The sequence below is a fragment of the Podarcis bocagei genome, assembly GCF_964188305.1.
Source record: "Podarcis bocagei genome assembly, chromosome: 5".
In the NCBI taxonomy this organism is placed as follows: Eukaryota; Metazoa; Chordata; class Lepidosauria; order Squamata; family Lacertidae; genus Podarcis; species Podarcis bocagei.
The window spans coordinates 42,872,990-42,889,738 of NC_138129.1; the positions used below are offsets into that span (position 1 = coordinate 42,872,990).

Here is a 16,749-nt window from a genome sequence, read left to right on the forward strand (position 1 = left end):
GTGGCCAGCGTGACGAAGCTGCTCTGGCAAGCCAGCACCAGCGCAGCACACAGAAACACCGTTTACCTTCCTGCTATAAAGCGGTCCCTATTTATCTACTTGCACTTAGGGGTGCTTTCGAACTGCTAGGTGGGCAGGAGCTGGGACCGAAAGACGGGAGCTCACCCCGCCGCGGGGATTCGAACCGCCAACCATACGATCGGCAAGTCCTAGGCCCTGAGGTTTTACCCACAGCGCCACCCGTGTCCCTTAGGCCATTTGTACACAAGTCTAATTTCTAACATTCCATACAGATTCCCTGCACTCTGCAACTGCGTATCACCTCCATTGAAAACCGACGCTGGTTGCCATTTCGGTAACGCACAGCGGTTGGGGACGGGCCTTCCAAAGGCGAAGTGGAGCTGGGCTGCGTCTGGATGTCCCTGTTCAGTTGACTCAGATGCAGGCGCCCTTGTGCCATATCTGATGAGAAAAGAAGAGCAGATAGCAATTGACCAGATGATTCCACAGACTGTCAACACTTTGGACAGTTTGGAGTCACTGCTGAGAGGAATGAAGGCAAACAAAGTGACCTTTTTGCTCTAACCTTTTTAATCCGTTCTATCCTGAGCACTTAGGACACTTAACTATACTTTTGACTTAACACCATACATTATTTAAGGAATTTACAGCTGGAAAAAACTTAACCTGGATGGATTTAACTAGTTAAGCACTACCTTGCATCTGGATACTGCAGCTCACAGAGACTTGGTCATTTGCATGACCTTCTAGCATTTTTATTAGTTCCCAAATGGCACCCATAAGAAAGGACAACCCCAAACTTGCCAGACGTCTCCACCTGCTGCTTCCATTTTGATGAGCACAGACATGAAGCAACAACCAATTGCCATTTCCTATCATACGTTGTTTCAGCAAACGGACATCCATATTCTATACTCATCAGAGGTGACTGCACACATGGTCTCCCAAAGCAAAAAATAATGCCCATATAAGAAACCATAGGAGTGAAGCAGCCCTGAGACATAACTGAAAGAGGGACTCAAAAGGCTTTGAGTGGCAGAGAAGCCTGAAATATTTTATAAAAAATTCCCCATGTTTGTAGCTTGTTAACACAGCTCTTACCAATTTTATTTTATAATTTTTTTGTGTATGGCATACTAGTAAATTAAGCTGCTATTCCGAAAGCACAGATCTGTTTCTGGTTGCTGTGCTACATGGAGTTCCCCCTACCCAACCCAAGACTAAAAGAGGCCAGGATAGAATCCCCACAGCCCAACATTCTGTTTTGTGCTGGAATGCTGGCAACTATTATGAAGTAAACATCATGCCTCACGTTGTGAGTGCTAAGTGGCAAAGTGTTCAATTCTCCAATTTCACTACTGATTAGTGAATCTTAGGCTATACGCACACCCCATTCCATTTTTCTGGGTGTCCTAGAAATGCCATAACCATTCGGGGGTACACTTTGAAGGAGTAGCACACCAATGTCCCAGTTTCAGAACCATCCCCCATAAGTGTGTGTGTGTGTGTGTGTTCTATCCAGGTGCTAACCTAAGGACCCAGGCTCATTGAAAGTATCCTAAAACTTCCACTAATCCTCCCATGTAGAGCACACTAGCCAGTAGCAATGATGGTGTGAAGGCCCAAATGTATTTTAATGTGCCGCGCCAAACAGGAAGGATTGTCACAAGCCTTCTTCCCAGAAGAAGATGGTCACAATCTGCTGTGCATGAGGGAACTGGTCTAGATAATGCTTGTGTTTTTACCAGGTTTGATTCCCCTCCCCCAACAGCTGTTGAGAATGACATTTATCATATCAAAGGTCCCCAATTCTAGTTGGCAGCCATGGCAAAATATGGCAGCTGTGAAAAGAGCCCTTTGGAGAGGATGCAGTGTGGTGTAGTGGTTGGAGTGTTGGACTAGGACCCACCCATGCACTAGTCACCATCTCTCAGCCTAACGTACATACATCAGTGAAGGCAGTGAAGGTCCTGTGTGAGTGTCTGGAGGCGGTTGGAGGTTGGATGGTGGCTAATGGATTGAAGCTGAATCCTGACAAGACAGAAGTACTGTTTTGGGGGCACAGGGGCGAGCGGATGTGGGGGACTCCCTGTTCCCGAATGGTGTGACTGTGCCCCTGAAGGACCAGGTGCGCAGCCTGGGAGTCATTTTGGACTCACAGCTGTCCATGGAGGTGCAGGTCAATTCTGTGTCCTGGGCAGCTGTCTACCAGCTCCACCTGGTATGCTGGCTGAGACCCTCCCTGCCTGTGGACTCTCTCACCAAAGTGGTGCACGCTCTGGTTATCTCCTACTTGGACTACTTCAATACGCTCTACATGGGGCTTCCTTTGAAGGTGACTCAGAAACTACAACTAATTGAGAATGCGGCAGCTAGACTGGAGACTGGGAGCGGCCACCGAGACCATATAACGCAGGTCATGAAAGACCTACATTGGCTCCCAGGACAAGCACCATTCAAAGTGTTGGTGCTGACCTTTAATTCCCTAAATGGCCTTGGCTCAGTATACCTGAAGGAGCGTCTCCATCCCCATCGTTCAGCCCGGACTCAGAGGTCCAGCACCAAGAGCCTTCTGGTGGTCTCACTGCAAGAAGTGAGATTACAGGGAACCAGACAGAGGGCCTTCTCGGTTGTGGTGCCCGCTCTGTGGAATGCCCTCTTATCAGATGTCAAGGAAATAAACAACTATCTGACTTTTAGAAGACACCTGAAGGTAGCCCTGTATCAGGAACTTTTTAATGTCTGATGCTTTACAATTTTTATATATGCTGTAAGCCACCCAGAGTGGCTGGGGAAACCCAGCCAAATGGATGGGGTATAATCATCATCATCATCATCATCTTAGTGAGGACAAAATAGGGAGTGGAAGAACCACATACACCACTTTCAGCCACTTGGCATAAAGGTGGGAAAAATATTTTCTATATATATGTGTGTGTGTGCGCGCCTACTCTTAACCTTTTAACTGGTTCTGCTGCTTTGAGAAACGACCCTTTAAGACTACAATCCTGTAACCTGTAAGCCGCATTTAACTCAATAGGACTTATTTCTGAGTAGGCATGCATAGGATTGTGCTGTAAAACATTTAAATGACCTCTTCTCTTGAGAGCACAGCTCTGAAGTGTTACTGAGTCACAAATGGAAAATGAAATATGAACAAAGAAGGTTCAGAAGTCCTCTGTGGAAAGCTACTTCTCTCTGGCTTGTGGTTCTATGCTCCGCACTTAAGCTTGATAGGGCTTGTGATGAATGACAGGTTGCTTGGAGGTTCTGGAGCTCAAAGGCCCAGGACAGCGGTTCACAAGTTCAGTGCAGGTCACCCAGAAACCCATGAAATAAAACCCTGTGAATTTGCAGAGGCATTATTTCTAGGATAGGCATGCAAATAAATGAACTGTTTGCTAATTATCATCTTTCTGGACAGAGATGTAGCATTTAATGAGAACTCAGCCCTGCTTCCTGCCCACTGCCTTCGCCCTTCCATATGGCAGAAACTGGGCTCTTTTGACAAAGGATACAAAAGATGGATGCAGAAGCACCATACATGACACACAATCAAACAAGACTGAATTTGGCAGCGCGAACTGATTGCATAAGCCCTTTGCGGAGGTAGGCAACGTTGTCCATGTTTAAAAAATGGTCATGGGAAAAATGGAAAAAGAAATTACCTACATAATTTTAACCTAAGTCAGATTTCAAACACAGTTAGGAGCCAGCATGGCATAAAGATGCAAATCATCCTCTTGTTTCTGATCTGCCAAGTGACACTGCTAAATGGCTCCTTCCAATTTCTGCTCTTTAGTTCTCCCTCCCTGTAAGCTGTATATGGAGCTGCATGTGGACTTTTGCATATGCATCCTGCTATATTCCGTCCTCACTAGTGGGCACAAGAAAGCTTAGCCTTTTCCCTGACAGCTGAAGTTCTGTTGAGCAGGAAAGTAATCATGCACCTAAGCCATCTCTTAAGGATTCTTTAGCTGTGATTCCTGCATGGCAGGGGATCGGAATAGATGATCCTTGTGGTCCTTTCCAACTCTACACTTCTATGATAAAGCACACCATTTTAGCTTTTTAAAAATATTTTTTAATCATTTTATGAAATTTGTGTTAAAACCCTTCTTGTTTAAAAGCTATTGTGCAAATAATGTTTTTATATATAGATGAAAAAGCATTCTAGTGCAAGTTTAAATGCTGACTATTATTATAAAAGCAAACAAACAAGTATGCTGCCGAAATGCTGCCAACAGGGGAAAAGGTCTGTTGAAGTGGCATGGCGATACGATTCAATTGCCTGAAACATGACTGCACACATCAAAGCCATGCTTCTCAAAAAGAGACAGAAGAGAAGCAGGAACCTGTTGAGATTGTGCTGCTTCTTCCATTCCTTCTAAAAAAACCAAATTTTGTAAACTCTCAAAAGAAGCAGGAGAGGCAGGGGTAAAAGGCAGGAGAGTATTTATTTATTTAAGGGATTTCTTACTCACCCTTCACCACAAGGTCCTGAGGCATGTTACAACCATTATAATTATACCATATTAAAAGCCAATGAAACACTTGAAAACAAACCCAGGAGTGCACATCAGGCAATTGTGGTGGTTTCATAAAAGACTTAACCATAAAGGGCTACGATAAAGCGGTGTGTCTACAGCAAAGGATGGGAACTATATAATGAAGTTACTTAACAGACATATACTTTGGGTGGTAGGGGTAGACTGTGAATTTGCTAGCTTCTGGGGCATATGCCAAGGCTGCTTTGAGAAACATTACAGTCAATACTAACTGCTGTTTCACTACCAAGCATTTCAAAGTATGATGTTACCATGAAAATTAATCTAGGCCTCCCGTGTGCTCACTCCTCTGAAAGATGTGCACTTGCAAAAGGCTGCCCTGGTCATTTTGCCACAAAGCAGTGGGGAGTAGGGCAGTGAGAACACTTCTCACCATTCCTGCAATGATAACATAATCAGAAGGACAGATGAAATGGATAGGGATGGGATCACTGCCAGGAACAGAAAAACAGAATTGATCACTAGTCCAAACTGGAAATCTCTTATGTACCCAAACCCCCTTCCAGCTGCATCTGCTCTGTGTGCTTTATTCATCACAGGAAATGCAGTCTATGAGCATGAAAAGGCCAAATATCAGCAGGTGGACTTCTAAGCAAACCAAAATACAATGTTGAGCTGCCCAAGGCATGTTCCCTCACACTCTTCCTCACTTACTGCTGGGTTACAGCTGACAGTCTCACCAGCTGAAAACTACCCTACATGGCAAACATTGATTTCACTGCGTTCATTTCAGTCTACTTGGACAGTTGTACGATTTGCTCACTAACCAATGAACTTGTACCCGCTGCATGGATCAAAACAGCTGCCTGTATTGAACAACTCATTGCAGGCATGAAAAACTGCAGATGGAACTTCTTCAAAGCATCAATATTTCCTGGCCATCATTGATAAGTGAACCCTTTCCCGAATACTGGTTCAGTGTGGCCCAAAATGCTCCCCCAAAATGGTTTCCGATATGGATATTATAGATTTGCCATCTGCAAATGGGGAGAAAATTTGGGAGAGCCATTTCATTTCTGCCCTAGTGTAAATCTATTGTAGGGATGTTTAATGACATTCACATGAATAAAGAAATAAACTCAGAATTAACACATCAAATAGGAGTAAAGACTTGCAAAACATGAGGTGTGTGTCATGCCAACCTCACACAATATTTTGTAGAAGACTACCCTGTAAAACTACTTCGCTAAAAATATGATGCTTAGGTGGCCCTGAAAACAAACATCATGAGTGCATTAGAATACACAGTGGAACAAGATCTGTCTCCAGATTGCACAGTAGAGCTTGTACCAAGCTGGGGGTTGGACTGCATGATCTTCAACAGGGTATTCCGTTAAAGGAATCTGGGGGTCGTGTATTCCGTCCGATGCCTGCTTGGCGGGAGGCCATGGCACGACCCTTGGTGACAGCAGGGGTGAGCCTATAGTTGGATTAGCATCAACAGGCTCCACCTACTGGTGAATAAACCCACTTGTTGCGATCCAATGCCTAAGCCAATACCTTTTCATTGCTGTAATCAATAAAGTTGTGGCCTTTTCTAGCCCATCAACCTTATATCACGTGTCCTTGTGTCTTCATTTCACTTCGCGGGGGTCGGGTCCTCGAACCACAACTCTATTATTGCAAACTGTAGAGTTGGAAGGGACCATGAGGGTCATCTAGTCCAACCACCTACAATGCAGGAATATTTTGCCGAACATGGGGCTCGAACCCACAACCCTGAGATTAAGAGTCTCATGCTTTGCCGAGCTCCCAACAGGTCCGCACATGGAAGATTCACTAGCTAGTGCACTGGCAGCTATCAATCAAAATGGCAAATCCAATATAAATGATTATTAGGCAGGCGAAAATGTGATGTAAAGAAGAAGCAGCAAGTATAATAACACCACAATAATAAAAAAGCTGTCATACAGCCACGTTTTGAATGCTGAGCAGAATTCAGGTTGTCCCAGGTGAAAAAGAGAAAGGGGCTAGAGTATTTTCCCTATGAAGAAAAGCTAGTGATCCCACTCAGTCAGCAGGGAAGTGAAAGACAGTGCCAAGCAAGCAGAGTTCCATAGCAGGAATCCTACTGGGCTGCAGCCCTGTAACTGCCTTGGCCAAGGTATTGACTAGAGATGTAAGCAGACTCTGGGTGAACACTGCAGAGACCTGTTTGATTCTGTTCCACTTTTTTTTTTTATGAGGATTACAGCAGGATTCGACAGTCAGAGCATAATGAGGGTGCATACAATATCAAAGCAAATTAAAAGAGAAACTGCAGACACTGCCGCTGCCTTTGACAAGTCTCGATCCTTTTATAAATATATTTAAACATTGCCTCTGCCAAAAACAAGCTTTGATCTCCTGGGGAAAGAGGCCAGAATCTCTCTTTGCTCTACTTGAATTGCAAACTTTTAATTACTTTGCTAAGCGTTAACATTTCTGCTCAGTCCTAAGGGCCAATCTCCACAAAAATCTGTTTTATATGGTCTATTCTTTCCTCTAATCTTTTATTTCTTACACCCCAATCAGCCACCCGATGAAAAACCAGACATCCCCCTCAATCTGTTTCTGCCTGTAGCATTTGCTAGTCTGTCTGTATGCACAAAATTTATTGCATTTACCTTTACAACTCTTCTGTGGAGTGGGAGGAAGAGGAAGAGAAAACAATTACTGTATCCATTGTATAGGCAGAGAGCCTAGATAATCTTCCTGACTTGCTTCACATTCCCTTTGAGATTTTGTAGAGAAGAGGAATAGAATGAACTGTAATCCAATGCTAGTCCAATTGCAACTCTGCTGTTGTTCTTAGAAGGACCTCAGTGGTCTCCAATAGCTGTAAATCAGAGGTAGGGAAATGACATCCCTAGTTTTTCCAAATGGGACTGGCACAACAGGAGGTCAGTATAGCTGGAGGAGCATAAGGTGCCTCTTGGGCTGCTGGGGACTTTGAAAAATATCACCCCCAGCTTTGTACCATCAGACTACGCCAAGCCCAAAGGTGGCACTGCCTGGAACTCCTTGTGCCCAGTTAGGTAATTGTTTGCTTTTCTGATCGTTGACCTAAGTTTTCCTATGCGAGATTTATTGTTCCCTCTGCCCAGGTGAGGGGTGTGTGTGTGTGTGAAAGAGAGAGGGGGCGGGGGAGAGGGAGAGGGAGAGAGGGGGAGAGAGTGAGAGAGAGAGGAAGGAGTCAAGGGCCATTGTCCTTGGTCCTTGACAGCAGTGAACTCATATGACTGAAAATATTAGGTTGTTTTATGGATTTATATGCTGCCCTTCAATAAGTTTCCAAGACAGCTGATAAAGGCTCAAAATTACAATAAAAGCTTTTTTTAAAAAAAAAAATCAAAAACAAAATCAAAGTAACAGAAATATGGTGCTGGTACCTGGAAGTGAAATCATTTGGTACGAAGCTCCTTGCAGAGTCCAAAGCTACTACCTTGTAATGCTGTATATAGTCCACGTTTAGCCAAACCCCACTCTTCTCTTGTTGTTTGCAAATACAATAACCCCTTAACTTAAGCACATTTAACTTGTACACATTCAGCTTTACGTGTGTGGCAAAAAATATATGAAAAGGGATAGGATTCTGTGGGAAATGATGTTGGCAATCCCACTTGCCATTGAACCCAATGGGTTTTGACTATATACAATTTTGGCTTTAGGTGTGATGCCCAGAGCACAACATTACAGGCTTACTGTAGACTAAACCATAAACTTGAGCAGGATGTTTTAGCCAGGAAACAGGAGACAATCCATGTTCTTAAATAATGGGCACATTATTTAAAATTTAATTACAAATTTTTTAAAATCAATATATTAATAGTGCAATCATCTACTCAAATGTAAGCCCCACTAAGTTAAATGGGCTTACTCTCAGGTAACTGTGCACAGATATGCAGCTTAAGAAATCTGAAAAAGATGCAAGATTAGCCCCATAACAATTAGATTCCACTATAATCAAACAAGAACAATTCAAAAGCATATATTCTATTCATTGAGGAGTGTGATTGGTTTTATAGTATTTAATTGACCAGTTCTGAACAAAGCTAGAGTTTGTCTTCTCTCTATTATGCAAATATAGCTCATAAATTTTGACAATGTCAAAAGTAGCTAATGACACACCAATTTTTAAATTGGAAATTACAGGCTGGTTAGCTTAATGTCTGTTCTGCTTAAATGGGTGGTATTGTTAAAGATCAACTAGCCAAGCATATAGAAGAAGCAGAGCCAGAATGACTTCTGCAAGGGCAAGTCCTGTCTCTTGTATCTGTATGAGTTAAACAGAAGTGGTCTGGTTGCCATAGCATACTTGGACTTTCAAAAAGCTTTCAACTAGGCACCTCACCAAAGACTCTCGAGTAAGCTTAGTAGTCATGGAATAAGAGGAGAGATCCAGACGTGGATCAGGAACTGGAGAAATAGCAGAAAGCAGAGAGTAGGAATAAATGGACAGTTCTCTGATGGAGAGAGATAGAAAGTAGAGTCCCTCAAGGGTTGAGACCAGTGCTGAAGTAAGATTCAGTTACCAGTCTAGGAAGATTTTGTGCACAGAATGGGGAATGCACCACCTTGTCCTTTGCCTCAGGCAGTAAAATGGCTTGGGCCACCTCATGAAGAACAGGATGCTGGACGAAATGGGCCACTGGCTTCATCCAGAATGCTCTTCTTATGTTCTTGGCGGCTGGTCAGTTTCTGGTCACAATTCAAAGTGCTGGTTATGACTTGTAAGGACACACACAGATTAAGATGAGGGCAGCTGAAGAACTATTGTTTTCCACATAAGTCCACCCTGGCTTTAAGATCTTATGGGGCCCATCTGAGGCCCATCTGGAAGGGTTAAGAGAGGTCCTTTTCAGTATCCACCCCCCCCCCCCGGAATCCCCTTCCCTGGAAAGCTGGTCTTGCCCCTTCATTGATTAACCTTCTGCTGTCAGGCAAAGACCTTTTTAAAGAGGAGGCTTTTGGCCTATGATATGAGTACTCAGCCTTATGGGGATTTTAACTGGGCATAACCATCTGCCACTCTGTTTTTATTGTACTTGGAATAATTTTATCTCATTTTTTTAAAAAAAACAACATATTATTTTGTCTTGTATATATTTCTATCTTTGTAGGGTGCCTGACGCACTAATGTGGAAACGAATAAACAAATAAAACAAAACCCAATCTAATAAATAAACACATCAAGATCCAATCCATAACTGTCTGTAAACAACTGCTCTGATAACACAACTGAAGATCAAAGTTTTCCATTCCTTTCCCTTTCTTCGCATATTGTGCTATTGTTTCCTTTGGTTTATGTTTCTCATTCTTTCCTATAAAAATTGGAGAGAAAGCTCCTGCTATTTCTTTATGTGGTTAACTTCCAGCTGTGTGGGCAGCACTTGAAACAATAAGCTAATCTGAGATAATAAAACCATATTTACAGAAGAAAACCATATTGAAAATGGCAGATGCAACTGTAGCTATTGTCCTGTTAGGGATTTAACATCAAAACACATTCCTTCTATTTGTACATAGTTCTTCTTTTCTACCATTCAAGTGTGTCTCAAAGTACCTTACTTTGCCTGTTGTTTAAATGATAGGCTAGCCCTGCTTTCAGCAGCCTGGTGGCCTCCAGATGTTTTGGACTACAACTCCCATCAGCTCCAACCAGGACAATGTTGGCTCTCAACAGCTGCAGGCTGTTGTAGTCCAAGTGATCTGGAAGACACCAGATGTCTCTTCTGCAGAGTAATTCCAATTGTTTGCGTTTCGCTGTCTTTATTTTTAACTAGCTAATTTTCCATTTTCAGTTACCTCTAGCTCCATTAATTTCACAGACCGCATCAGTTAAGGTCACCACAATGCCATCTATGTATAGACTTAGTTTGTATTCATTGTTTTTCACTTTTATACCCTGAATCATCCGGAGCTCTCTTACTGCTAATGGTTCCAGGCACAAGACAAATAAGAGGACCTATAAATTGTTGTTTTATTGTACTGTCATTTTGAAAACCTATTTGCATACAGAGGGAAAAGTCTGGGTCCCTGTTACTACTATGGGTGAGTCAGAGGATCTTCCTCATTACTAATTGCCTTATGAGGAAGTTAGAAAACCCATGCTTCCTCTCTTAATAAATGACAGTAAAATCTCTATAATTTACCTGCTAAAAGGTAGAGTATTTTTTTTTACTCTGGCAGTGGCTTTCCTTCCAGTTGCAAAAATCTGAATAAACTCATGCAAAGCAATGGAATGGAAAACTCACTTCCTCTGCATGATGGTTCTAAATTATTTTGCCTCTCAACATTCTATTTTGTACAACTTATGTTTCTAGAAGATGTAAAGATAAAGGGACCCCTGACTGTTAAGTCCAGTCACAGAGGACTCTGGGGTTGTGGCGCTCATCTCGCTTTACTGGCCAAGGGAGCCAGCGTTTGTCTGCAGACAGTTTTTCTGGGTCATGTGGCCAGCATAGAATCATAGAGTTGGAATAGACCACAAGGGCCATCGAGTCCAACCACCTGCCAAGCAGGAAACACCACCAGAGCACTCCTGACATATGGTTGTCAAGCCTCTGCTTAAAGACCTCCAAAGTAGGAGACTCCACCACACTCCTTGGCAGCAAATTCCACTGTCAAACAGCTCTTACTGTCAGGAAGTTCTTCCTAATGTTTAGGTGGAATCTTCTTTCTTGTAGTTTGGATCCATTGCTCCATGTCCGCTTCTCTGGAGCAGCAGAAAACAACCTTTCTCCCTCCTCTATATGACATCCTTTTATATATTTGAACATGGCTATCATATCACCCCTTAACCTCCTCTTCTCCAGGCTAAACATGCCCAGCTCCCTTAGCCGTTCCTCATAAGGCATCGTTTCCAGGCCTTTGACCATTTTGGTTGCCCTCCTCTGGACACGTTCCAGTTTGTCAGTGTCCTTCTTGAACTGTGGTGCCCAGAACTGGACACAGTACTCCAGGTGAGGTCTGACCAGAGCAGAATACAGTGGCACTATTACTTCCCTTGATCTAGATGCTATACTCCTATTGATGCAGCCCAGAACTGCATTGGCTATTTTAGCTGCCATGTCACACTGTTGACTCGTGTCAAGTTTGTGGTCAACCAAGACTCCTAGATCCTTTTCACATGTACTGCTCTCAAGCCAGGTGTCACCATCTTGTATTTGTGCCTCTCATTTTTTTTTGCCCAAGTGCAATACTTTACATTTCTCCCTGTTAAAGTTCATCTTGTTTGTTTTGGCCCAGTTCTCTAATCTGCCAAGGTCATTTTGAAGTGTGATCCTGTCCTCTGGGGTGTTAGCCACCCCTCCCAGTTTGGTGTCATCTGCAAATTTGATCAGGATGCCCTTGAGTCCATCATCCAAGTCGTTGATAAAGATGTTGAATAAGACCGGGCCCAAGACAGAACCCTGTGGCACCCCACTAGTCACTCTTCTCCAGGATGAAGAGGAACCATTGATGAGCACCCTTTGGGTTCGGTCAGTCAGCCAGTTACAAATCCACTGAGTGGTAGCATAGTCAAGACCGCATTTTACCAGCTTCTTTACAAGAATATCATGGGGCACCTTGTTGAATGCCTTGCTGAAATCAAGGTAGGCTACATCCACTGCGTTCCCTTCATCTACCAAGCATGACTAAGCCGCTTCTGGTGAACCAGAGCAGTGCACGGAAACACTGTTTACCTTCCCACTGGAGTGGTACCTATTTATCTACTTGCACTTTGACGTGCTTTTGAACTGCTAGGTTGGCAGGAGCAGGGACCGAGCAACGGGAGCTCACCCCATCGCGGGGATTCGAACCGCCGACCTTCCGATTGGCAAGCCCTAGGCTCTGCTATCTGTATAATGGATTAATGCCAATATTATTTTTGTGTGGACAGTGCCATTTTGCCTATATAAGGATCCACACCCACCTCTGTACCTCAGAAACAGAGAGATTTATTTATTTATTTATTTATTTATTTATTTATTCATGTAAACTAAATTACCGTACTTTTCTCTCCATAACACACATATTTTTTCTCCTAAAAAGTAAGGGGAAATGTCTGTGCTTGTTATTGAGCGAATGTGTGGTCCCTGGAGCCGACTGGCCGGAGCAAAAATCCAGCAAAAATCCAACCGCGCGCGTCAGGGAGGAGGGAGCTCTGTGAGAGAGGAAGCTGTTGCTTTCCTGCATTCTGCCTCAGGGTCTTACTGCCCACCCTGTTCTGTTTCGGTTCCTGTTTGCTCATACGGAACAAAGAGCAGGCAAATCCCCTCCCCTCCTGGCAAGCAGAGGGGAAAGGAAATAATCCCATCCTTCCTTCTAATTCCTCTCTGTGCTCTGGTGCTGCTGCGTCCAGGAAAGCATTTTAGGGACTCACAGGCAGCCGGAAAATATGCAGGTGGGAGAGAGAGAGAGAGAGAGGGCTGGCTTGGGTGTGTGTGTGTGGGGGGGGAACTTTTGCCTTCCTTTCCTCCCTCCCGTTAAATCCCTCTCCTGCATTCTTAGCCAGCTGCTTCTCTGCACACCCCTCTCGTGCTCCTTGTCCCTTCTGCGTTTTTCCTTCCCTCCCCACTTAAAACGTGGTTACACGTCCTCAGGATCTTTGCATTGGGTCACCCCAAATTCACCATCAGATCACATAGCATGTCCATGGCTACAGCCTGCACCAAAAAAATCACGCACCCACTGTTGCCTGGGGCCACAATGGTGCAAAAACGTGGTTACAAAGCACAGATCCACAGGGATTCTCAGGATTTTTGCATTGGGCTACCCCAAACTCACCATCAGATCACATGTCTGTGGCCACAGCATGAGGCACAAAAATGATACATCCACTGTTTCATTCAGAATTTTCCCCCCTTGTTTTCCTCCTCTAAAAACAATGTGCGTGTTATGGTCAGGTGCGTGCTATAGAGCGAAAAATACAGTAAATGGAACCATAATCACCACCAAGCAGGCACTACCCCCAATTGTATGGACACCTATTGTCTCTGGGAACTTCAGCTGCCTGAGATGGGCTTTGACACCTGCTCCCCATCACCTCCCATTCAGTGCTGCTCACCCCTGTTATTTTTTTACCTTCATTCTTTCTGTTGTTGAGCTGGTTAAACTGCTCGGTGAACTCTGTCAGTGACTCCTCAATCGTTTCTGTCCGGGGAACCGAAAGGGAAAAACGCCGCTTGAAAGTTTTCATCTTGTTCATTGTACCTTCTGTAGCAAGGTGACAACAGGATCTGGATTGGGAAGGAAGAAAAAACAGTCCATTGAGGAACTCAGTCAGATTAGAGAGCAGTGTACCTGGGCATTGCAATCCAAGCACAGAGGAGGAAATCCAAGCCCCATTGCAATGACAGATATTTCCCCCAAAAATATCCAGTGTTCCATTCAGGAGGAGTTCATCCAACTTTGGGTTAGAGCTTATTTCTCATCTGATGAGATGGATCTATATTTAGCAGGCCTGGAACGGACTTTTAGAGTCCAATGTAACACAACAGCAGCAGTTGCATGTGCTTAAATGCAGAGTTTTGATTATACAGAAAAGCGTATGTGCTTTCAACTTCTGGTATTGGACACTGGCTGGAAGTGCCAGCTCCAGATTTAGGTGGACAGGGGTGGGGCTTGGGAAATATGCTCTCAGAGCACCCACCTCCACACCACTGCTCATTGACTTTGATATATGTCTGCTCAAAATGAGAGGACAGAGCAAGGATAAACTGTTGCACCTTCTGGTTTGCAGGCTGGTAGATGACAGGTGAAAAGGGAGCAACAGCAATAAGGAGGATGAGGAGCATGGCCAGGGTGGGTTAGCAATAGACCCCACGATAAGTAAGGTTTGGGCCTTGGCAGGTGCCTGGTAATGATAGCCCAATACTGACCCTGCAGAGGTCAATTCTGTGTCTAGGGCATCTGTCTACCAGCTCCATCTGATATGCCGGCTAAGACCCTACCTGCCCGCAGACTGTCTCACCAGAATGGTGCATGCTCTGGTTATCTCCCAATTGGACTACAGTCGTACCTTGGATCCTGAATGCCCTGGAACTCGGACGTTTTGGCTCCCGAATGCCACAAACCCGGAAGTGATTGCTCCAGTTTGCTAACTTTTTTTGGAACCCAAACGTCCAAAGGGGCTTCAACAGATTCTGCTTGGCTGCAGCAGCTTCCTGCAGCCAATCAGAAGCCATGGTTTGGTTTTTGAACATTTTGGAAGTCAAAGTACTTTTGGAATGGATTCCGTTTGACTTCCAAGGTACGACTGTACTGCAATGTGCTCTATGTGGGGCTACCTTTGAAGGTGACCCAGAAACTACAACTAATCCAGAATGTGGCAGCTAGACTGGTGACTGTGAGTGGCTGCTGAGACCATATAACACCAGTCCTGAAAGACCTACATTGGCTACCAGTATGTTTCTGAGCACAATTCAAGTATCCTAAACAGTCTTGGCCCTGTATATCTGAAGGAGAATCTCCACCCCCATTGTTCAGCCCCGACACTGAGATCCAGCACCGAGGGCCTTCTGATGGTTCTCACACTGCAATAATTGAAGCTACAGTGAACCAGGCAGATGGCCTTCTCGGTAGTGGCACCTGCCCTGTGGAACGCCCTCCCATCAGATGTCAAGGAAATAAACAGCTATCTGACTTTTAGAAGACACCTGAAGGCAGCCCTGTTTAGGGAAGTTTTGAATGTTTGATGTTTCATTGTGTTTTTAATATTCTGTTGGGAGCTGCCCAGAGTGGTTGGGGAAACCCAGCCAGGTGGGTGGGATATAAATAATAAATTATTATAATTTATTATTATTATTACTGCTGACTGGAATAAAAGTATCTGGAGAGAGGAGCTACATTCAGATATTTTGCCCAAGGTTACCTAAATCCCATATGGCAAAACAAAAACTGAACAATCATAGGTTACTCATCCCCAAAGCCCAGAACAATATTCCCATCTTTTTCCTATGATGGGCGATTGACCCATAGGACAAGTCAATCTGGGCCATAGCCAATGGTGGGCAGAGTCAGCACAGATGGTGGGTGGAGCCACAGTCCAAAGTGGGTGGGGTTTGCAGCATTGCAAGATTGTATAGTTCTCTCCCTCCTTCTAATTACCCCATCAGTGCGAGCCAAGGGAAATGGGGTAAAGAATTGCAGTTTCCCCATCCCAGGGCTAGACGGTAAATTCTCGAATTCTTTACAGCCCTTAATGTCTTGGGATCAGGTTACTTAAAAACTAATGTGTCCTACATGTACCCAACCGAACCTTAAGATCATCTTCAAAGGCCTTGCTCCAGGTGGTCCCACTGAATGAGACCAGGGCAGGAGGAGGACCTTTCTGGTTGTGCCACCTTGGTAGTGGTACGCCCTCTCCAGGGAGGCTTACTTGAGACCATCTGTGTGGTCTTCTCAGCACTAGGTGAAGACCTTTCTGTTCACTCAAACAACTTGCAGTCTGGGCCTCTCAGTTCTTAAATCTGTGTTTTAACTTTTTGGGTTGTGGAAACTTTTGTTTTTGTTTTATTTATGCGAGGCTTTGGTTTTAAGTCTCATTTTGCATTCAAATGAAAATAAGTCTTGTTTATTGGAAGCTGCCCAGATGGGCAGCATGCAAATGCCATGAAATACTACATAATGATTTGGAATTGCACAAAATGCCACCACACTAAGTGGCTGCTTCCTAATCTGAAAGAAGCAATTGCAAATGCAATCTGGATACATCTATGTCCCCAACATCAGCCTCCAAATACACACTTCAAGCACACTGAAATTGACCACCCATAATGAAACTCAGTTGTCACTTTGTCTCTAGTTTATGGCTGCTTCAGGAAGCCTCAGATTCAAGATCACTTGGGGCCAATTTTGTGGTTTTGTGAAAGCATCCTTGAAAGCTAGAGAGACATTATCTTCAAATTATAAACACAATCTATTAAAAGCAACAATGAGCTCATCACTCAGCTTCCTCTCAGGCTGCCTGCATTCTAGTCAGGCCACCTTTCCTTGGCCTTTACCTGAGAAATGATTCATTCTAAAAACATTAGCAGATGGTTGCTGCCTGCAGCTGCCTCAAACCAGCTTTGCTTTCCCCTTGGGGTTCCCCGCCCCCACCCCACAACAAAACTAATAAGCACGATAGATTATCAGCTGTTTGGAGCAGCTAGACGGCAAGACTAGGATTCTTCTCAGAGAATCATCTCAGTTT

The 16,749-nt window shown here is 44.1% G+C and overlaps 1 protein-coding gene across 5 annotated transcripts in view; it reads right to left on the minus strand.

Moving 5' to 3' along the window:
- The window catches only part of CDK18 (cyclin dependent kinase 18), a 96,631-nt gene that overhangs the window by 20,045 nt on the left and 59,837 nt on the right, over positions 1 to 16,749 (minus strand). Inside the window, exons 3-4 of one of the 5 annotated variants that reach the window (XM_081193518.1) lie at positions 13,638 to 13,792; positions 365 to 462 (exon numbers count right to left, since the gene is read on the minus strand). In XM_081193518.1, the coding sequence (XP_081049644.1) occupies positions 365 to 462; positions 13,638 to 13,761 (222 nt within the window). In that variant the 5' untranslated portion in view covers positions 13,762 to 13,792. Of the gene's footprint in view, positions 1 to 322; positions 463 to 1,122; positions 1,280 to 7,195; positions 7,515 to 13,637; positions 13,793 to 16,749 lie in introns of those variants that run through there. The other 4 variants (XM_081193517.1, XM_081193520.1, XM_081193521.1 and 1 more) reach the window with 4 other exon arrangements.